The sequence below is a fragment of the Canis lupus genome, chromosome 32 (genome assembly GCF_003254725.2).
Source record: "Canis lupus dingo isolate Sandy chromosome 32, ASM325472v2, whole genome shotgun sequence".
NCBI classification, from domain to species: domain Eukaryota; kingdom Metazoa; phylum Chordata; class Mammalia; order Carnivora; family Canidae; genus Canis; species Canis lupus.
This window is the reverse complement of record NC_064274.1, coordinates 32341752-32364179: the sequence shown is the minus strand read 5'-3', so window position 1 is coordinate 32364179 and position 22428 is coordinate 32341752. Positions and strand designations below refer to the sequence as shown.

Here is a 22428-nt window from a genome sequence, read left to right as displayed (position 1 = left end):
ACTTTCATTGCTTTGAAGTCTGTTTTGTCTGAAATTAATATAGCTTCTCCTGCTTTTTTTGGATTAGTGTTGGTGTGGTGTATTTTTCTCCCTCCACTTACTTTTAAACTATGTTTGTCTATATTCAAAGTGGTTTTCCAGCAGACAGCATACAGTTTCGTTACGTTTTCTGATCCACTCTGACAAATTCTGTTTTTTAATTGGTGCATTTAGACCATTGGCACTCAAAATGTGATTGTTGATATAGTTGGATTAATATCTACCATGTTCAGTATTGTTGTTGCCATTGATCTTTATTCCCGCTTTTGTCTTCTTGTCTTTTTATATCTTTCTTGGTTTTAATTGAACATTTTATATGACTCCATTTTCTCCTTCTTCTTATTATATCAACTATACTTATTTTTTGTTGTTGTTTCTTAGTTTTGTTTTACTATTTTTAGTGATTGCCCTAGAGTTTGCAATACATATTTATAACTAATCCAAATCCATTTTTAAAAAAGGTTTTATTTATTTATTCACGAGAAACATACAGAGAGAGAGAGAGAGAGAGAGAGAGAGGCAGAGACACAGGCAGAGGGAGAAGCAGGCTCCATGCAGGGAGCCTGACGTGGGACTCGATCCTGGGTCTCCAGGATCAGGCTCTGGGCTGAAGGCTGCACTAAACCACTGAGCCACCTGGGCTGCCCCAATCCAAATCCATTTTCAAATAACACTATACCACCTCTCAGGTAATACAAATACCTTATAATAACAATATAATCCTAATTCCTTTTTTTCATGCCTTGTGTCTTAGCTTTTATTCATTTCACCTATAAATGAGAAGAAATAGGCATATATATATATACACACACACATATAAGTATACATAACAATACATTGTTCTATTATTAGTTTGAACAATTGTCTGTTAGATCAATCAAAAATAAGAACAATAAAGGTTTTCAATTTATCTTCATTTATTCCTTAGTTGATGCTCATCTCCTTTATGTAGATCTGAGTTTCTGAACTACATTATTTTCCTTCTCTCTAAAGAATTTCTTTTAAAATTTCCACTAAGGTAGGTCTACTAGCAAAAAAACCCTCCAGTTTTTGTTTTTATGAGAAAGTCCATATTTTGCCTTCACTCTTGAAGGATAACCTCTCAGGGTACAGAATATTAGGTGGGTGTTTTTTTTTTTTTTTTTTTTTTTTTTTTTTTATGTGTCAACACTTTTTTTTTCTTTAGAGAAAGAGCATGAGCAGGTGGATAGGGCAGAGGGAGACAAAGAATTTTAAGCAGGCTACACATCCATCATGGAGCCTGATGCTGAACTCAATCTCACATCCCTGAGATCATGACATGACCTGAAATAAGAGTTGGGAGCTCAACCAACTGAGCCAGTCAGTCAGGCCCCTCAATTATTTCAATACTTTGAATATTTCACTCCAGTCTCTTCTTGCTTACATAGTTTCTGAGGAGTAGTCAGCTGTAATTCTTATCTTTGTTCCTCCACAGGTAAAGTGTCCCCGCAACCCCAGCTTCTTTTAGGATTTTTCTTTATCTTTAATTTTCTGTAATTTGAAAATGATAGGCCTAGATGGGTTTCTTTTTTGTGTGTGTATGTGTGTTGGGGGAGCATTTATCCTGCTTGGTATTCTCTGAGGTTTCTGGATCTGTGGTTTGGTGTCTAATATTAATTTGTGTGTGGGGGGAATTATTGTTTCAAATATCTCTTCTGTTCATTTCTCAAGGGCATAGGCTTGGAATCCTCAAGTATGGGTACACAGTGTGATAGATTTAGCCTGTGACTGGGATCCTGACCTTTAATTAAAATGCACCCTTCAGCCATAGTTTCCTCATTTGTGAAAATGGTCACAACAATAATGTCATACTTAGGATTTGTGTGAGGGCTAAATGAAATAATAATATATTGCAAGTTGCTATCTGGTACAGTGCCTGACTCATTGTAAGTCTGCCTCCCCTCTACAAGAAATATTTTCTATTTTCTAAGTTTCCATCAGAATCAGATATCAGTCAGAAAACACTATCTCTCTCTCTCTCTCTCTCTCTCTTTAACACTATGTCTTTTGACTGTTCACTGCAACCTAAAAATTTGGGAAAGACTAAATGGAGAAAAAAATGGCAAAAGAAATTCATTACTTTAGAAGACAATTTTGTTAAGATCACTGATTTTGATCTGACACAGCCTTGGCACAGCTATGAACTATGTACTACATAATCAATTTTGATTGATGAAAAGAAAGAGGAGGAAAAAGTGATGGTCTTCACCTCTGTGATTACTATGTTAACCTAAATTTTGACCTGATTCTCTACAATGATTAAATAAATTTACTCTGTGCTTTCTAGTTAGATTTCTCCATACATTTCCAATTGCCAAATTGTGATTGAAATCACTAAGTATTCTTTCTTGGCCAAATGCTTGGCACCAAGACATGTATTACTGACTTCTTGTTAGACTCTATGCATATATTTTATTTAATATTTTTTGTTATTTTATTTTAATTTGGGTGGGGGGTGTGAAGGGCAGAGGGAGGGGCAGAGAGAGATTCTAAAGCAGGCTCCATACCCAGCGTGAAGTCTGACATGGGATTTGATCATACAACCCTGAGATCATGACCTGAGCTGAAGTCCAGAGTAGAAGGTTTAACTGACTGAGCCTCCCAGGTTCAAAAAAGTCTGTATGTCTTATTTGATTTCATCGCTATTTTATGAGACGAAGAAAAAGCACTTTGAGCTTTTGGTATAAGAGGGAAGGAAAAAGCTTTTATTTTAATGAGACACTGCTCCTGGGGTGCCTGGATGGCTGAGTGGTTGCGCATCTGCCTTTGGCTCAAGTTGTGATCCCGGGGTCCTGGGATCGAGTCCCGCATCAAGCTCCCTGCAGGGAGCCTGCTTCTTCCTCTGCCTATGTCTCTGCTTCTCTCCGTGTCTCTCATGAAAAAATAAATAAAATCTTAAAAAAAAAAAAGATACCGCTCCTTAATTAGTTTATCTTGAACAAAAGAATTGTTCCTAAGCATCACTATGGGGGAAGATAAGCACTGTTGATACCTATTTCATGAGACCTGGAGCCAAAAAAATACTCATTCAGAGAAGAAACCAAGCATTATGTGATTCTTTGGAAGCAGCCAGCAATTTATCTAAGGAACAATGCAGTTAACCCTAAAACATATTCTTTTAAGCCTTCCAATGACTCATTTTCTGAGAAAGTGTTGACCTCAAATCCAGTGTAACTCAAGTAATTTAAAGTATAAGGATAGATGTCGTCATATTCATACAAATAATAAACCATATTTTCCTCTAATTTTTAGGGGCATATTAGAGTCTATGATGCTGGGAACCTTAAAAACAAGCTATATTTTCTTTTTCAGAAATTTCTCAGCACACATTTATCATTAAACAACTTTAGGGATACCTGGGTAGCTCAGTGGTTGAACATCTGCCTTTAGCTCAGGGCGTGATCTTGAGTCCAGGGATTGAGTCCCACATCAGGCTCCCTGTGAGGAGCCTGCTTCTCCCTCTGCCTATGTCTCTGCCTCTCTCTTTCTCTCTCTCTCTCTGTCTCATGAATAAATAAACTCTTTTTAAAAAAAAACTTCAGAAAGTATCTCTTGATTTTCCTCCTCAATATTGAATTGTGAGATTATTCTTTTTCTTCCTTCAAGAAAAAATGAACTCTCAAAGCCTTAAAAATAAAAAACCTTGGAGAAAAAGAGAACTTGCTGAGAGGAATGCCATTAACCTCTTGCAAATCCTTTCCTTTCTCTTATTCTCAGTCCTACTCCCTTATGCCTGGACAGTAGCACAACATAGTTCCAGTGTAGTTGTTGGTGCCATAAAAATGCAAAGTTAAATAGAAACCCACAAAAAAAAGAAAGAAAGAAAGAAAGAAAGAAAGAAAGAAAGAAAGAAAGAAAGAAACCCACAGTAGCCTCCTTCAGGGTAAAGATGGGTTCTGTCAACAGAGAAATCCACAACCCTAAAAGCAATGGGAAGGAACATTCAGAATTAAACAATTTCTAGATCTTGATTGTTTTTATTTTATTTTTTATTCATAGAGACACACAGAGAGAGGCAGAGACACAGGCAGAGGGAGAAGCAGGCACCATGCAGAGCCCGACGTGGGAACTCGATCTGGGGTCTCCAGGATCACGCCCTGGGCTGCAGGCGGTGCCACCAGGGCTGCCCAGATCTTGATTGTTTTTAAAATAGAAGCACTAAATGCTGTTATTTTCAAACATAGAATGAGAGAGGAGGAAACTTTTTAATCACTACTGAGAACAGGTCAAGAAGAAATAAAAGAAAGATTAGACACAAAGAAATTTCTGATAACAAGTGTTATTTAAAAGGGGGGATATTGGAGCAGCCGCAGTGGCGCAGCGGTTTGGCGCCGCTTGCAGCCCAGGGCTTGATCCTGGAGACCCTGGAGATGCAGGATCGAGTCCCACCTCAGGCTCTCTGTATGATGCCTGCTTCTCCCTCTGCCGGTGTCTCTGCCTCTCTGTCTCAATAAATAAAACCTATAAAAAAGTAAAAGGGATATCTTTGAGGCATGGGTAAAATATTTTTCTTTTTTTTTTTTTTATTTTTCTTTAGATATCTATCAAAACCTTATCAAGGAAGAGATCTCATCTCTTTGGGAAAATTAGATGTGATTTACCCAGAATACAGAAAATAACAGCATCAAGGAGATTTCCTTTCTCTATCTAACCCCAAGAGTTGTGATTTACAAAAATATTGAAATTAGCACTAAATGTTTCTCTTCTATATAATGTTTACATTGTAGTTCAAGAACAAGTTTTAGATTTTTTTTTTAAAGTCACAGAAGCCCGCATCAAACCAAATGGTCCAGCTACTTGTCCTTAATTTTAACTGTGGAGGACTTCTATGGAATCACTCACCTCATCTCAGACATCTGTAATCTGAAACTTATTTCCAATCTTTGACAAAAACTACAAAAGACAAAGGTGGTCTCCAGAAGGCCAGTGGCTTTTAAATAATAATTTCTGATTTTAAGTGTTCTCAAATTTACCTGGAAAACACAAAGAAGAAAATCGAAATTATGCTACCCAATGGTTAAAAAAAAAAAAAAAAGCGCTATAAATATTTTTCTCTTCAGGGTGTGTTTATATTCCCCTGTAACTATCCAGATATACATATTGTCTACAAATTGGAGTCACACTAAGCATTACAGCATGATTTTAAAGATTAAATATCTGCCAAAAATATAACTTCTGTATGACATTTCATTATTGTGACAGTAATATAATTTATTATTAGTCAGACTCTACTATTGATAAATATGGGCAAGCTTAAAAGATTCACAGGTGAAGTGCTAAAAGCCCAAGTCCTTGCCATCTTTGACACTTGGGCACGCACAATTTGCCTGACAGAGTTAAGGACAAGTAAATCTTGGTGGGAACGAAATAAAAATGGGGAGCAGGAATAGGAATTTGGGCATCTCAATATCTAGTATGAGGCTATGTGCCTCATAGGCCCTTCCCCTAAGGTGAGTGAAAATGTGTATCGTCTATCAATTTGGAAGAGAAAAACATACACCAGGGGGACAACAAGCAATCTGAGGAGGACTCTGAAAAGCTGCTCTGTGTATGTGCGTGGCTCCGTGTGTGGGAGAGAGAGCGAGACCACCTTGTGTTTTTCAGAGGTCCAAAGTCTATTCTAGAACCAAAGTCTATTCTGCCATTCATCCCTACACGTTCTATACTATACAGACAGAATGTACGCCCAGTCGTGCATATGAAGGCCTTTTCACAGTCTGGAACCGAAGCTCTTCCTTAGTGTGTCGCGTCTTGGCCTCACCTCTAGCTGTTGGAGAGAGAAACCCTCAAAACCAAAGTTTCGGGGCCTAGGCCCTCTTGTTCCCAAACTTGGCTGCTGTGAGGACCGCTGGGGCTGGCTGGCGTCTTGGATGTTTATTTCGGCTCCGAGGCCCACACCGCGGACGCTTTGGCGTCTGAGCCCGAGGCAGCCGGCGCCACGCGCTCGTAACCGCAGTCGGGACGGAGGCCCTGGAGCGCGCCCTCTTCCCGGGAGCAAGGCCGGCGCAGGCTCGTCTGCAGCCGGCGGCCCGGGCCCGGTCGTAGTGCCGCGGGATCCCGCCAGGGGGCGCCAGGGCCTCGCCGCGCGCCCGCGCCCCGGAGCAGCTGCGCGGCCCGTAAGCTCTAGGAGCGAGAGGAGGGGAGCGTGACCCCGGGGCGCGCCCGGCGGTAGGGGGCGCCTCCTCCAAGCCCATCAGCGTTCGGGCTCCCTCGGACATCGCCCTCGCGTGAGATCTTGTTTTGTGTTTTGTTTTAAAAGCCTTCCCCGTCCCGGTACTGCTTGAAGGCGTAAATGAGAGACGGTGGGAGGGGCGGGAGGGGGAAATGGAGAAAAGAGGCGCTGGGGGACTGAATGCCTTCTTTAAATTACTGCTGACACCTCGGTTCCAGGCCCCTAAAATCTCAATCAACAATCCATTAGAACTCAACAGGAGTAAAACGAAATCCTCGTTTAAGTGTATTTATCCGATCTCCTTTCTCTCTTTCAAATGCAAAATCCATTTCAGCATATGCCCCCTTCTTTCTCTGGCCTTTCTCTCAAGACTGGCAGCCCATACCACTCTTGTAAATATGAAAGATGCTAATCATATGACATATCACGTCTCCGTCGGAGCCGGAATAAAGCCTTCAGATTTGGGATCATTGCCTCCAGACAACAGCTTCATCAGCCGGAAAGTTGGGTTTTTTTCTCCTTTCCTTCAACCCTCAATCCCTTCTTTGTCTGGAGGAAAATGCAGCCGACTCGAGCCACCCAGGCCATATGGTTCACTCTGTATTTTCTTAGTTGAATTCTGTATTGTTTCTGTGACTTGCGAAGTTTTTTTGGAAGTGCGTATAAAGACATAGAAGAGCTACTTGTGCAGGGAGCGCGGGCCGGGCGCGCCGCGGCCGCCCCCTCCCGGCCCGGAGACCCCGGGCGGCGGCGCGCGGGGCCGAGCGCGGTGTCAGCGGCCGCTTCTCGCCCTGGCCCCGGCCGCCGCGCCCGCCGCAGCTGTCGCCTCCGCTCCTGGCACACAGGAGACGCCCAGAAATGTTCGGGGGCGATGAAAGCATCGGCAACCCCGGCTACCAGGGTGGAGCCCGGATGTCGGGGGTTCTAGAATAGACTTTGGGCCTCGGGAAAACAAAACGCAGCCTCGCGCTCTCTCCCAGCAGACGCGGCTACCGACACTATCACGCTTACTGTGTCTACGTAAGTGGACACTGACTTAGGCGATTTTTTTTTTATCATTATTTTTTACCCGCTAATTTGAATGCAAGCTTGATGGTGCAGGAATCGTGTCTGTGTTGTGCGTTGCACGGTTCCCAGAGGTCGAGGCAGTGCTTGGCACACACTGGGTGCTCGTTAAGTACATCCTGAACGTAGCAAGGAGGGATGACGGAGTGCATGGGTCAAAGTGCTAAGCTGATGGCCTATTCTCCAAAGATAACGGTCAAAGAAACTTCTCTCCTGAAGATTCGAATTTCTATACCGCAATCTCACCCTTTTAATCTTTATCAGCAACAATAAAGAATGCATTTTTTTTTTTTCCCGGAAGAGAATTCGGTGTTTGGGGAGAGGGGTGTTGTTTTTTCTTTAGCCTGGGGGGGGGGGGGGGGAAGGAGAGGGGGAAAAAAATCAGCTTTCAGATCTTTATCCATTGCTCTGAATAAGTTTTGTGTTTTCCAGGTTCGGTACTGTCCGGGCTGGGGAGCAGGCTGCCAAATTTCCTTTCTCTCCGTCTAACTCCTTATACAAACCCCAAAGGGCCCTTTCACCAAATCATTAAATTCTACAGAGGTGGTCAAGCTCGCACTGCTTTTCATGAAACGGAGAAAGAAAAGGGTCCTTGAAGTTTAGAAGATGCCCAAGGAAAACTCCTTGAATGACATCAAAAGAATGAGTTTCCATAGCTGTTGAAGCACGAGGGCCGTGTATCCGCACAAAGGGGGACCGGGGCACCGGGACGGGCCCAACGCTCTGTCCCAGGACAATTGGGTCACTGAAATAGGGAATTAATTACCATTGGAGAGTGGGCAGCCCATTCACCACTGGCTGAGTTTTATTAAACGCCAATATAAATAACAAAACAACTCTTGTGGCTGCACTATTCCTACACGCCAAAGGAAGGATTATGCTGGGGATTAACATCTTAAAGTCTATGAGACTTTCTGACTCAAGGCTCGGAGCTGGTAATCGTGTTTGTCTCCTGGTTCAGCGATTAGTGCTCTCTTTCTTGCACTTTCCCCTGGATAGCCAATGTCCCTTTTTGCAGGCACAGAGGGGTTGGGGTGGGGGAGCCTTCTTTCCCTACCGGGCCCCCGGGGCCCCCATTCACGAGCCGGCTGTTCTTTTCCCCTTACCTGAGGAAAACAATCAGAAAGCTGGCGGGGATTGGCAAAGTCTTCCAACAGCGATTTCTTTCCTTCCTGGGAAAGAAGAGAGGCCCTTGGGTCGCGTCGGGGGCCAAGAGAAGCCTGCAAGGCGCTGCCTCTGCAGAGCGGGAGGGGAGCTGGTAGGCTCGGGGCCTCCCAGCACTTGCTGGGCAGATCTCGCCGCCAGCGAGCCGGCCTTGGGCGTCCAGGTCGGTTTCCGGAGTACGTGGTTTGAGACACCGAAGCCCTTCGCGCGGGCTTGGGGCAAGGGTGTCGGGAAGGGGGCTCCGGGGCCGGGGCATGGCCTTCCCTGCCTCGCGTCTCGTCGGGCAAGGGCTGGTGCGGTGAAGCTCGCGCCTCCCCGGACAGACAGGATGCGGGGGGCGGGGGGGGGGGGGGAGCAGGGGAGACTGAGATTTCTGTGCAGGGGTTCGAGACGAAGCTGGGGCGTGAGTTTACACGGCTATTTCCTCTGGGTTTCCTTGGCTCCCCGGAAGGGGACCACCGAAAGATCCGAGCTCACACTGGCTCCCAGCACTTGTCATCACACACAAGGAACCCTGGCGGGGCGAGGAGTCCCCGGGGGGCAAGCTAATCCCTCCCAGCCCGGCTGCCCCGGCTCCTCTGCAGGCTGCGTTTGTCGCCCCCCCGCCCCCTCGCCGAAGCACTCCCGGTGCTCGCGATTGGCTAACGTGTTCCTGCCTTTTTTTTTTTTTTTTTCCGCCTGAGAGCTCACTCGGAGGATCAGGACTTGGGGTGCAGCCCTCCCCCCCCCCGGCAGGCACGTCACTCTGTCCTTTTAGCAGAGCGTAGACGCACCCTCTTCTTGCAAGCAGGGTGGTTTCCAGGGAATTGGGGGGATAGGCTCGCGGCGCAGGCGAACTTTCCCTGCCGCGCACTCTGGGAAAAGCACCCTCCCTCGCGCCCCCCCCCCCCCCCATTCACCTGCCGCAGCAGGAGTTTGGGGAGGAGACCGTTTGTCCTCTTTAGGCCACTTGTGAGGTCGAAGTGTGGATGGGATGTAGCCTATGGCCCCACAGCAACACCTACCCTAAACTTTAGGGCTTTTGGGTCGCCTCAAAGTTCAAGCTTCTTAGAAGCAACAAAGACTTTCTAAAGATCTCCACCCTCCCCTTACTTCACTCTTCTCTGGCTGCACGCATTCGACCCCCTTTCTTTCGAAGGCTTAGGGATGAGTTTAAATCATTGTGCTCCCATTTCTTGATAACTGCCTGCTTTGAGCTTTTGTTCTCTTAAAGTAGGATTGCACACTGAAAGAGGGGCTGAAGATGAACAGTTTGACCCTTTAGGACAGTTCACGCAGTGGACAGGAGCGGCCCTCGGTCACCATCCTCCCTGATGCTATTCACGCGCTCCCCTCCCCCTTCGCATAACATTTCAGCCTCGTTTCATCTGGACAATCTTTTAGACCACACAAGTGCCTCTTGAATTTATTTAAGTTAAAAGAGTGCCAGAAGAGTCCAGCTAAGGATATTTGGGGCTGGTCACGTCTTCGCAAAGCAGAGTAAAGAAATCGAAATTTCTTTCTTTCAGCAAAACTGGGCAAAATGCTGAACAAATAGAATCCTGCGACTGGGTGTGAATAGTTGGCTTCTGAATTTCACTAGCGTTGTTAAACGGTTCTTGAGGTGGTTTCTTTTCTTTTTTAAAATAATATTCTTCATAGTGGGAAATAGTTCCAGAAGTGTTCTATTACTGAGTGACGCTTCTCTTGAAAGCTACAATATAAACATACAACCAAAATTCTTAGAATTCCAAGATGATCTAGGGGTGATTTGTTAAAACTCTTGTACTTGACACAGTAATCTAGCATACACTACCGCATACACCCAAAGAAGCGCTTATTTCGAAGACAAAATTCTGTAAAGTCCGTGATACCTTTATATTTACATGGATTAGAGGTTGATGTCAATGTTTGAAAATATACAGAACTTTCTTTTCATAATTTTTCCTTTTGAAAGAAACTTCTGGAATCAGAAGTGTGCAATTTACCCTAATAATATTATACTTTTACTAAATATCTGTAGAGGGCACACCTCAATATGCATTATTAACTTCTTACAGACAGTATAAAAAGTTTGGATTTTGACAAGAGAAAGCATGTACCCTTTCCGTGCATCATAAAAACATAAAATCCTGGAGGAACATAAAAACCGGGGAGTCAGACACCCAAATGCTGTTAACAATCAACTAAAGAAATCCATTGTGTGTTTCACTAGCACAAGCATTAGAGCCAGCTTGATCTCTGCCTCTGTTTAGAGTCATACAGAACTGGTCAGGCTTTCCTTTAAGCCTCTTCTTAACTGGTTTCTGATTCTGTTCCCCTCCCCCCCCCCAATATATTTTATCATCAGATCAAACCATCACTTCTAGCCAAACTAAAATTTTAAAACAACCTGTCCAAAGAGGTACCTTTCTACTGATACTAAAATAAACCTTTCTTTGCTTTGTTAGCCTATTAGCTTGTCTTTCTTTGCAGGCAACTCCAGCGCGAGATGTAGCTACCTACAGACTGACATCACAGGTTCCTCCCATCCTCCCAGGATTGGTTTTTAGCAGTTTTTGATCATTTCCTCAGAACTCAGCTTTCTCATCTCCTGCTGCATTCAAATTAACCCCCAAATCCTACATCTACTCAATGTTCCTGTGTTCTTTCGATCTGAACCTTGCTAGCCAAGACTTTGAAGGCTTTCCTTTAGGGAGACTGTGAAGAATATTTACTTGTTTGTTTGCTATCAGTGATCATCACCTGGAAAATAATGCTAAGGTGTACATGCAACCGCGGTAAGCACTTCTGGTAACTTTTACTACGGACACGTCTTCCGCTTGATGCAACTCTTTTATGAGGTTCTGGTTCTGCAGGTTCATGATAGAGAACCAGAGACCCAAAGAAGTGTGAGAGAGACAGATGCTGTATTTTGGAGACTGAAAGTGTCTCTCCCTTCTTTATAAATTTTTGCACTCCTCAAAATGAAGCCCTGAGAAGATGGAGGAGGCCACCTGGGGAAACAAAGCTTCTAAATGTAGGGAACTTGTTTTTCAAAAGGGAGAATAGGCAAAACACAAATATCAGCAAGCAAAATGAAAATCGTAGCAGTTTTACAATCATTTCAAGACCGAAGGAGGTCTGGAGCCTGGAGAGCTGACGTGGGCGAAAGTCTCCTTTGTGGGATTCTAGTTTTCATTTTCTTTACTCTATGCCTTCCAACCCTGCTCATTACTCCCTGCAGAAAATATTAAACAGATGAAAAACATGCCAAAACACTAACAGCCATTTTCATCATGCCCTTCTCCGAAATTTCCAATTCCTACAAACTGAGTGAGACAGACCTGCAGACAATTATCTTTTCCTCTTGACACTTTTCACCTCCCAACATTCCAAATGCGCCTTGCTTAGACTTAATTTGCACGGGGGGTCTCAAGGGCGTCCTGTCCCATCTACCGGAGTCCAGATGCGTCGGCGCTATCCTTGCACAGCCTACCGCTCGGCCCAGCACGCACTCCGGGGGCTCTGCTTCGGTCTCTCCAGCCGCGTCGACAAGAGGGTGGGCATGAGCGTGGGGAGGAGGGGACGGGGGGGGGGGTGCTGGCGAGCAATTCAGGACAAGTTTCCTCCCCAAAGTCCAGTAAGCCTCAGCCCTATTTTCCCGTTGAAAAGCCAGGAGTCCCGGGAGGACGGGCCCCTGTCCCTACAACGCCCCCCAGCGCGGAGCAGAGGTCACGGAAGTGTCAGCGCAGCCCGGGCGCGCGCTGGGGCCGCAGGTCGGCCGCCCCGCCCACCCCGCTCGCTGCCCGCGTCGCCGGGAGCCACCTTGCTGTCTGGCCCTGCGGCAAAGTGGGGTGAACCCCAGAAACCGAACAGAACAGGACAAAACCCGTGTCTGCTCCCGGAGACATTTCACCGTCTGTCACAGGTGAAACGAGGAGAGCTCCTTGGGCTCCAACCCGTGGGGCCTTCCTGCTCACGTCCTCCCAGCGCGCGTCAGGCGCTGCCCCACCCGATCCGTCCCGTCCCGTCCCGTCCCGGAGGCGCCCCGGTGCACCCGCCGCCGTCCTCTGCCGTCCCCGTCGCCCGCCAGCTCTCGGGACCCTAAGCGCGCTTGCCCGCCGGGGGCCCACAGCCCGCCACCCGCAGCCCCCGTTCCGCGCTCAACCAAACGGATGCGTTTTAAAATCATTTGCTGTTTGAGACCGCTCCTGCGAGGCTTTGCCGGCAGACGCCCGGCAGCACCAGAGGGTGGCTTCGCTCCCCCCCACCCCGCCCCGGCATTCTGACCCCCATTAACTAATTCCCCGGATCCCCCGGTCCGCAGCGGAGAGGCCGAGGCCGGGCGGCGCCGGGGAGGGCGCGAGCGCGCGCGCCGGGGCCGGGGGCTGGGCTGCGGCCGCCGCGACGGGGCGGGGCGGGGCGGGGCGGGGGCGGCAGCCTCGGTCTCCCCCACGGCCCCCCGCGCCCCGGCCCCTAATGAGCGGCTGAAAGGGAGCGGGCTCCGGTGCGCGTGGCTCGCAGGCCTCCCGGAGTCCGGGGCGCCCTGATTGGCCAGCTGCGCCTCGCGACCTCCATTCATTAATAAATTAGCGGCACGCTCCAGCCGAGCGCGAGCCACCAATCACAATGGGCAGCGGCCGCGACAACAGCCGCAGCTTGAGCCGGAGCCGCCACCGCGGCTTCGGGCGCTGCGACCGCAGCCTCGAGCTCCAACAGGAGCTTTAGAACCATTTTATGCTGATTAGATAAAGGGGGGAAAGAGGCGGGGGCGGCGGGAGGGGGAGGATGGATGGCAGGCCCGGGCAGGGCGGGCGGGGGAAGTGGGTGAAGAGAGAGAAAGAAATGAATGATGATAATGCAATGAAAAGAATAAACCGGGGGAGGGAAAAGCGGGGGAGCGGGGGTCGGCACAGGGGGGGGAGGAGGCGGCGGCCGGGGGTGGGGGGAAGGTGGGGGCCCCGAGGGCAGATCTGATTGTTTTCCTGGTGGTATATAAGGGGTTTTAAGGAGAGTCGTGTGCCAGACACGCAGCCACTGAACCGCAAGCAGCTTCGCTTTAACTGGAGTGCCCGGGAGTCGCGTGCCAGGAGCCGCACGGCCGAGGACTGACTGACAGACGGACGCGCACCACCAGCACAACACACGAGACCCGGGCGGATCGCCGCGGCCGCCGGGGCTCCTGGCACCCTGGTCCGCCGGTCTGGTCCCCCGCGGAGCCGCGCCAGCCCCGCCGGCCTCAGGGCAGAGGGACGCAGCGCTGCGCTCCGCCCGCGGCGCCGAGAGGCGCGGCACACGCCCAAGGGCGAGCGACGTGAGTATCGGCCGCGTGGCTCCCGACGCGGCGGCTGTTGCCGGGACCCTGCCCCACCAGGCCCGAGCACCCTGGGCTCGAGCCGAGTCTCCGTCCCGGGGGCCGCGGCCGCGCGCGGAGAGCACTCCCGGGCCTCGGCGCCCTCCCGGGCCGTCCTCGCGGGCGCCGAGGCTGTGCCGCTGCCTCTGTATTCACGTCTCCCTCCGTCCTTTCTCTCTCCCCGCTCTCCTCGGTAGGATGTTTGTCAAATCCGAGACCTTGGAGTTGAAGGAGGAAGAGGACGTGCTGGTGCTGCTGGGCTCGGCCTCCCCCGCCTCCGCCGCCCTCACCCCGCTGTCGTCCAGCGCCGACGAGGAGGAAGAGGAGGAGCTGGGCGCGTCGGGCGGGGCGCGCCGGCCGCGTGCGGCGGAGGCCGGGCCGGGGCCGCGGGGCGGCTCGCCGCCGGGAGCCGAGGGCTGCCGGCCGGCGCGGCTGCTGGGGCTGGTGCACGAGTGCAAGCGGCGCCCCTCCAGGGCGCGGGCTGTTTCCCGCGGCGCCAAGACGGCCGAGACGGTGCAGCGCATCAAGAAGACCCGCAGACTGAAGGCCAACAACCGCGAGCGCAACCGCATGCACAACCTCAATGCGGCGCTGGACGCGCTGCGCGAGGTACTCCCCACGTTCCCCGAGGACGCCAAGCTCACCAAGATCGAGACCCTGCGCTTCGCCCACAATTATATCTGGGCGCTCACCGAGACCCTGCGCCTGGCGGACCACTGCGGGGGGGGTGGCGGAGGCCTGCCGGGGGCGCTCTTCCCCGAGACGGTGCTGCTGAGCCCGGGAGGCGCTAGCGCCACCCTGAGCAGCAGCGGAGACAGCCCGTCGCCGGCCTCCACCTGGAGCTGCAGCAACAGCCCGGCGCCGTCCTCCTCGGCGTCCTCCAACTCCACCTCCCCCTACAGCTGCACTTTATCTCCCGCCAGCCCGGCCGGTTCCGACATGGACTATTGGCAGCCCCCGCCTCCCGACAAGCACCGCTACGCACCTCACCTCCCCATGGTCAGGGACTGCATCTAGAACTGCCATCCGCGCCGCCGGCGCCAGGCCTTAGCGGGTCCCCGTTGCCGTCCCTGATCTGGCCCTCCTGCCACCCTTCTGTCCCCTCTTCTGTCTATGCCCTGGAGACCATCTCACTTCACCGGGCAGGCAGTTTTAGCCGTTCTGAATCCTGGGTTGTTTGCTGCATTCCTTGACTAAGGGTTTCCTTCTTTAGGACGGTCTCTAATTTATTGACGGTGTGATGGAGCTTGTTGTCAAAGAGGATGGTACAATTGTGGGGGCGTTTCTTAAGGCAAAAAAAAAAAAAAAAAAAAAAAGATGCTGGGAAGCGCTGAAGGTGGCACGGCTAAGGAGTTTGCAGAGCGGACTGACGCTCCTCCCCCTCTCTGTAAGGCCCGAGGGACTCGGAGCGGTTCGTGTGAATCTCCCAGGGGGAATGCAACTGGTTCCTCTGATCTCTTCACCTTTGCTTCTACATAGAGATGTTAATGTCGAGTAGAAAGAAATGTATCTTAGCATCTGAATGATTTTACCGGTAATAATATTATCCACAGATTTGCAATGGCTGGCATCTGCTTTATTCCCATTGCTGTCTGCGGGCTGTGGGAATTTCACCTGTCAAACCAAACTTTCCCTCTCTGATGTGCACTTTGTTCTGTTTCCCAGATTCGTCACAATGCCCATTGTTCCGTCCTTCTCTTTCCTTTTTCTTCTCCATTTTGCCATCTGTCTCTTATGATTTATAAGGGGAAAAAAGTTGTTTTGTTAGAGGGCCAGGTTAGAAGTCATTGTATAATTTGTAGGCTTTGTAATGATTGAATGCAAGCGTGGAAATTTAGGCTGAACTCTCTATCAAAAGGAAAAATGTGGAGGAAAAGGGAAAAATCAGGAGGGAGGATTGCTTCATGCATTATTTATCTCGACCTTTTAGGGGAGAAGGAACTCCCCCATTCTTTCAAGAGATTAAAAATAAATCAACAGACTGAAAACCTAAGCAGACACGGAGCATTATCAGGATCAGCCACACACGTGTTCCCTTCTATTTATTATAAAGAAATTTTTCATGGGAAAAGTATGTATTTTTTGTATATTTTACAGAGTTTATTCTAGTATGTATTTACATCTGGAACAAAAAATTGTTCTTGTGATTAAACTATAAATAAATATATAATTTTCATAATTTTTGTGTGTTGTATTCTAACTTTTGTCCACTTTTGTGGGTTTTGTGTGTAGAATTTCACTGACATGTAAGATCTAAGAAATCACAAGAAGCAGAATCGTATTTGAGACACTGACACTGACATCAGAGTATAACTGCATACAAACAAAACTTGTTTTTTAAGAAATCAATTTCTGAGCGAATAAGATCAGGGAAAGGGGAGAGAGGGTTAAAAGATAATTAAATCATAATAAATTCCACAGTTCGGAAATCTTGATGTAAAAAAAATAGTGAAGTTGAAGTTTCTTGTTAGAATGTATAGATCTTATACTCTGAGTTTCAGTTATCACCTGTAAATTGTAGGGTTTGGACGGTGATTTCCAAGAGTCCCTTCCAGCTCTAACATCTATGATGTATTTGTAATTCATTATTGGAAGCTGGTTTTGTATTAGCCATTTAGACAAACTTGTTGGTTTGAAAAGTAAACTGGAGAAAAACTATCCGGAATGAACTGGGATAAAATTGTATCTGAGGGAAATAGCTAAGCTTTGCATTATTGTTAAAATAATTACATAGTCAAAACTTCCTCAAAGAGAAAGCAAAAATGGTTTCCTAATCTCCCAAACACATAATTCTATAACTTGCACTTCAACCTCCAAAGCAGAAATGAATAGCACTATAGATCAAAGATGACCAAGTGAAAGTTGACCACATTCTAGGTTTAACCCCTTTCCTTGGCCCAGGGTGTCCACTGAACAACACAAACTTAAAAAAAAAAAAAAAATCACCTAAGCAAAGAAAAGTTGGTTGTTCATGCTCCCCTCCCCCACCCACTGTGGATTTCATTTCTTCCACTCCTCTGCATTAAGTAACAGTAATTTCTCCTGAGATATCTATCTGAAACTCCTCCTCCTCTCTATCTGTATGGAAAATATTAAGTGTTTAATATCTCAATAGCATTTTTTTTTAATCAAAGGAAGAACCCAGCCAGGGGTTTGCTTTTTTTGTTTTCATAGCTGACCATAAAAGAGACCTGTTGGAAAACCCTTCTAATGTAAAGCCTGTGTTGTTCCTAGCCACTCTTGATGCACTGATATGAGGAGAAAGTGTTATATTTTTTATATTCACTTTTATGTTTCTAGGGTTTAAAAAGCTAAGCCAGCAAGTAAAACAATCTTAGTAGGGGAGTCTTAAAACGTCACAGTTTTAATGCCAAATAACTGTTCTAGTGATGATGCTTATGATGATAGAGGGTGCTTCTTTTGGAAGTTTGCCAAAGACACATTTCAAGGCACAGGACTGTGGAGACAAACCCTCAGGGGCAGCTAGTCTCCCAAGACTATGGGAAACCTCCTCAACTGGTGAGGCGATCCCGTAACCAGGTGACCCTAAGTGTTTAGTTGGAGAGGCACGGATGGGGAGATGGTCTAACAATCGCAGCCTTGAACGGAAAAACTGAAACCACTACTTAGCGGAATGGAGCAGCCACCCCTACACAGGACCAGAGACACGCGTGGAGCTGGAGCGTGGAGCTCCGCACACACAGCAGCAGCAAGTCATAAATGGCAGGAATCCCGCCTACCATTTGTAACCTATACTCAGGCTTTCCCTTCCTCACCTACAGCAGACCTTATTTTACACTAAATTGGTGCAATGGTTATTTAGGGCGTCCAATCTCTCTCCGCGGTGGAGGATGAGGTTCCCTCTGCCTCCCCGGGCGCTGGAAGTCGCGCAGCCACCTCCTGGCCCTCCAGGGTAAGCAGGAGAACCTGCCATGAGGCCACAGCTTCTGCAGCAGGGAACACAGTCGCTCTCCTCTTTCATTCATTTCCTCCCCACGTTGTTATGACCGCAACCTGATGAGCTGGGTCTGCCTGCGTGGAGCAGGCAGGTGGGCGGCCGAGCAGCCATTCTTCAGTCTTTCTCTGGCAGCTCTCTGATGGCAAACGTCTCGGACGGGGCCAAGATGCTCTTGCAACGTCAGTCCCACGCGGCCGGGGTTGCTAGATCTTTCCAGCGCCAGCGGCTGCGCTGCGCGTGTTGACTTAGGGGCTGAGAGGTGCGAAGGTTGGTCCTGTCCTCGTTGGAGGCTCCGCTTCGCCATCAGGCTTCCAGGACCGGTGGTATTTATTTGCTCTGAACTCCCCAGGCCTTGATAACTGACTTATTTTTCCTTCACCAGATGTTTAATGAATCCAGCCGAGGGCCAAGCAAGGAGGAAACAAGCGGCAGAGGCGGGCTGCCGGGGCTCGGCCCACGCCGGGACCCAGGCCGGGCTCAGCCGAGGCGGGAGGCGAGAGCAGGGCTGAGCGCCGGGGGTCCCGCCGCCCGAGCAGGGGGTGTGTGGGCGCCCTCGCCGGGGAGCCCTGCAGGCCGGGCTGAGGCCCATGCACCCGAAGGCCCCGGGCGGTCTCGTCCGGGAGAGAGCGAGGGTCCAGTGCGTCCTTCCCCGAGCCCGATTACGCAGAAGGACATGTGGGCCCCAGGCCCGCTGTAGCCGCGCCCGCCCGCCAGTCCGGGTGCAGGGGCTCCGGGCTGCGGCAGCCCAGGCCTGCGCGCCCCCACCCGCCTCGGCCTCCGCACCCCCTGCATTGCACAGCCTTGGGCAGGTTGTGACTTCTGGGCACCGACACCTGGAAGGCGTTAAAAGCGCCTCCTCCTTGAGCCCCGCTCCCCAGCCCCCGCCCCCGGTGTCCCCACCCCCGCTGTCCCCCCCGGCTCTAGGGCTCCCGGGCGAGCTTTGAATGTATTAATTAAATAAAGCAGGCAGCCCTTGAATCGAACCGATGCAGGGCGCTCCCGGGAGCGTGAAAAGTCCCGGCCTCCGAATCCGCAAAAGAAAATGTGTGAAAAGAGAATTAGTGAAATTAGGTTAGACCAATAAAACGTGAGGGCTCCAGCACCCCCCTCCTGGCTCCCCCAGCCTGGGGCTAGAAGGGCTATCTGGTCTGATCTATTGTTTCCCTCCCTGGCAGGGGGTTCATTGTGTGATAAATAATTCCCCTTCCATTTTATTCTTTAAAAAAAAAGGGGGGGGGGGTATTTGCATAATCACTGCTTTGATGTGGCCAGAAATCGGAGGCTTGGTCTCCCCAAGTCTGCTGTTGGTAGCGGAGTAACAAAGCTCGATCCAGATCTTTCACTTCGCTAACTGTGTGGGGGCAGATTGTCAGAAACGGCAGCGTTAAGCTCCCCCTTTTTTTTTTTGAGGATCCATTTTAATGATTACACTTAAGGAATGTCCAAAAATGGGGTGTGTGTGAAAACGAAGGTTTGCACCCCCCTCTACTTCTCTCTGTCCTTTAGGGTTCATTGCTCTTGGCAGTTTTTCCCCCAAAGCCTTTGGGGGTGTGTGTGGGGGGGGACGCGCCTTCCCGGGGGCCGCCCCACGTGGCGCGCAGTGGGCACCGGCCAGGTCCGCCCGGGGGGGAGGAGCGAGAACGGCAGGAGCGGGTCTCTCCGCACCCCTCCCCCACGCCGCCCCGGTTCTCTTTTCCCGGTTGGGTTTATCCAGCCTGGATGAGCTCCTCTTACCGAGGGACGCCGAAGTGAGTTTGCTCTTTAGTCCCCGAGTCGAATCCGGGGGGTGGGGGGATCCTGGGAACGCAACTTGGGGGCAGTTTCAGATGGTCTCCGACGGGAGAGAGGAGCAAAGAAACGCAGTCATCCGGAAAGCAGAACTGGAAAGCCAGTGTGGCCGAAGCTATTATTTTCCTGCGAGGTGGCCGGAGTCGGGAGGACGGAGTGGGAAAGGATCCTGATGGTGCGCGCACTACAGCAGATGACTTTTCCCCCCCCTCTCAGTGCCAGGGTTGGAGGAGGGGGGAGGAAGATGGGAGCGCTCCAGTCCGCCTTCGCTCGCCCGCGGCTGCTTCTCCAGCCCCTCGAAGCGCAAAGAGGGAAAGTCAACTTGGATTATTGGGTAGGAAGGAACACCCCGTGCAGGGCCGGGGGGCCCCGGAGCGCGCGGACAGGCGCCAGCTCTGCGCTGCAGCCGGGGTAGGTCCCACCTGCGGGAGAGACGTTCAGCCCCCCGGGGTCTGAGCGCCGGAATCCCGCGGGGAGGGGGTGCAGGCGGAGCAGGGGGCTCCGGGGGCTTTCCTCGCGCTCTCCGGCCCCCGCCTCTCTCCCAGCGGACTCTCGGCCACTCTTCAGGTGTTTCCCAGCTTTTGGATCGCAGAACTTCAACGGTGGTTAGCTCATTATCAATTCTCTGTTCACTTACTTTTTCCCATTACTTTTCAAGACTGTAACTGTGGAAGCATTAGGTTTTCGTGTCCAGTTTCTCACAAGACCAAAATCATATTAGGAAATAAAAGGACTTCGGGATTTAAGATTCCTCCCCAAAGAAGCATTTTGGTTGGACGTTGGGGACAGTGCTTGAGATTCATGTTACCCGGTAGCCACTGTAGTTTTTCTTCATCTCTCCTTTCTTTTTAATGATTCCATCCTCACCTTCTCTCCTTTGTCTTCACTCTAGTCCCTGGAGGCATACCTAGAGATGTTAAACAATGGAGCAAAGAACCAAAACCTTTCACCTATTTTATTTGATCTAGAAACAATCAAGTAAAAGTGCTGAAGTCCATGTAAAATGGAAACTGGAATCTTCAAAATAAGCAGAGAGAACGCAGGGCTGGTTTCCATGGCAGCAGCTTGCAATAAAGCCTAATTCCTTGTGACAAAGAGGTCATCTTCCTTTTCAAACGTGTTTATGATCCTTTTGTGCATTGTATTTTGGCATAAAAGCTTCTCAGCACTGTCAGGGCTCCACGGGCAGCTCTATGACTCTCAAGGGGGTTTATTGCCTCTTTGGTATAAGAATAGCAGAAAGAAGCCAAACTAGTGCCAGTGTAACAAAAGAGTAACCCCACAGGCTTGCCCTTGTTTTCTTTCTGTAATTCATAAATCTTCGTATGCATTGAATAATTAAAAATGAAGGATTCTGGGTATAACTCTAATTTTATTTCGTGTTTTCCAACCTCTTTTACCGACTGAAATACCATATGCAAACAAATACAAGAAAACCAATCAAATGTAAGGATATGATTAATTTTTGTCTTGCTTTATTTTCCAGATAATTTTGGAAAAGAAATCAAATAGGGTTAAAACCTTGAACATACCTTTAAAACTATGTGGAGGAAAGTCTAACCATAACTTTAGATAAGTATGGTATTAACGCATGAATGCATCTTTCATATCACAATGCCTAGAACATGATCAAAAAGGTTTTTAAGTCAAACCCATCTAAACTTATTTTCCTTAACTCTCAAATTGCCATGGCAGAAATGTGGAAATAGACCAGGAAGAAAACATGATTTTCTTGGGGGAGCAGTAAAGGATCTTGAAGTCCTGAGTTCAAATCCAGTTTCTCTTAATTGGAAGAAAATGTTTCGCCACATCCACGTGACAGTGGGTATGTGTGCAGGAAAGCCCCTCCTAGTTCTGCTTGGCATTTGCAAAAGAAGCTCCTATCCTTTTCAGGAGACCCAAAGAGTTCATCTGACAACATCTTCAGTCTGGGAAGTTCAGAAAGAGTGCAGTGAAAAATGAGTTTTATTTTTTGTGATCAAATAATTTAAAAAGGACTTCAGTTCTACTTGAGTAAAACTGTTCTAGAATCTTAGACTACTCTGCTCTCCTATAACAGGGGAGAGATTTCTAGACTTCCTAGAGTTTTTTCAAATCAAAAGGGTACCGAACTACAGCAGAAAAAGCTGACCCGATGAAGGCACCCGCCAGTGGTATCTTCCCACCTTCACATTGCTCTGAATCTCTTGAACACTCATGTCTTCCATAACAACATGTATAAGATGATAATGATGATAAGACATTACAAAGCAGGCTGGAGCAAATCTCTGTGGTGGCAACTACTGGTTATTGCTCTCCAGGTAAGTGCTACTTATGTATTTTTCCACCTAAAAGAGACCAAAATTCAATGGTTCCCTTTTTCTACCCCAGCAAAGTAAGTGATATCATAAGATCTTTGGTGAGGGACTAGAAGGGAAGTATTCATAAACATTAGGCTTCTCAACTTTTTGGCATTCGTGATAGTTTTGAATTTTAGATTTTTTTTTAATTTTAGAAATTTTGATGGTATGTTTGAAGGGACTAGGAGTCTTAAAAGCAACATTTAACAAGGCAACTATGAATGATACCAGAGTATCCTCACTGCGTCTCACAGAACGTGTAATATTCACAGCCGTTGCCCTTCAGCTTGTGTCATTGAGTAGAATTATTTCTTGTCCTGACAGTGCCTCCCAAATACTCTAGCCATATTCCTGCATGTTCCAGGAAACATAATTTCATTGGTACTATCTTTACACGACTCTGCAACTCTTATTTATTTGTTTTTAAAGATTTTATTTATTTATCCACAAGAGACACAGAGAGAGAGATAGGGAGGCAGAGACACAGGCAGAGGGAGAAGCAGGCTCCATGCAGGGAGCCCGACGTGGGACTGGATCTCGGGTCTCCAGGAGCTGAGCCACCGGGGCT

The 22428-nt window shown here is 48.7% G+C and overlaps 2 protein-coding genes and 2 long non-coding RNA genes across 4 annotated transcripts in view; 2 read left to right on the top strand and 2 right to left on the bottom strand.

The window, feature by feature from the left end:
• Positions 1 to 4320: 4320 nt before the first annotated feature.
• On the bottom strand, positions 4321 to 6278 carry LOC112671678 (uncharacterized). The gene is made up of 4 exons (XM_035709617.2): positions 6251 to 6278; positions 5822 to 6183; positions 4903 to 5033; positions 4321 to 4521 (listed from the first exon to the last, which is right to left on the bottom strand). Exons 1-4 carry the CDS (start codon positions 6276 to 6278, stop codon positions 4344 to 4346), a joined length of 699 nt encoding a protein of 232 aa, XP_035565510.1. The 3' UTR covers positions 4321 to 4343.
• Positions 6279 to 9838: 3560 nt separating this feature from the next.
• LOC112671676 (uncharacterized) lies at positions 9839 to 20547 on the bottom strand. Its single transcript, XR_003143775.3, has 2 exons — positions 19468 to 20547; positions 9839 to 10154 (listed from the first exon to the last, which is right to left on the bottom strand). It is a non-coding gene; the product is annotated as an uncharacterized LOC112671676 (long non-coding RNA).
• On the top strand, positions 13372 to 14985 carry NEUROG2 (neurogenin 2). The gene is made up of 2 exons (XM_035709747.2): positions 13372 to 13736; positions 13973 to 14985. The coding sequence occupies exon 2, from the start codon at positions 13974 to 13976 to the stop codon at positions 14790 to 14792; it is 819 nt and encodes a 272-aa protein (XP_035565640.1). The 5' UTR covers positions 13372 to 13736; position 13973; the 3' UTR covers positions 14793 to 14985.
• The window catches only part of LOC118353126 (uncharacterized), a 31856-nt gene continuing 29399 nt past the window's right edge, over positions 19972 to 22428 (top strand). Inside the window, exons 1-2 of the long non-coding RNA XR_004811416.2 lie at positions 19972 to 20126; positions 20414 to 21821. This is a non-coding gene — a long non-coding RNA (uncharacterized LOC118353126). The remainder of the gene's footprint in view (positions 20127 to 20413; positions 21822 to 22428) is intronic.

Coding starts and splice junctions, on each gene's coding strand:
- LOC112671678 (XM_035709617.2), bottom strand. CDS start 6,278: ATGTCCGAGGGAGCCCGAACGCTGATGG. Junction 6,184..6,250: donor GGGAGCCCGAACGCTGATGG/GCTTGGAGGAGG, acceptor TCTCGCTCCTAG/AGCTTACGGGCCGCGCAGCT. Junction 5,034..5,821: donor TCTCTCTCCAACAGCTAGAG/GTGAGGCCAAGA, acceptor TGTGTTTTCCAG/GTAAATTTGAGAACACTTAA.
- NEUROG2 (XM_035709747.2), top strand. CDS start 13,974: ATGTTTGTCAAATCCGAGACCTTGGAGTTGAAGGAGGAAGAGGACGTG.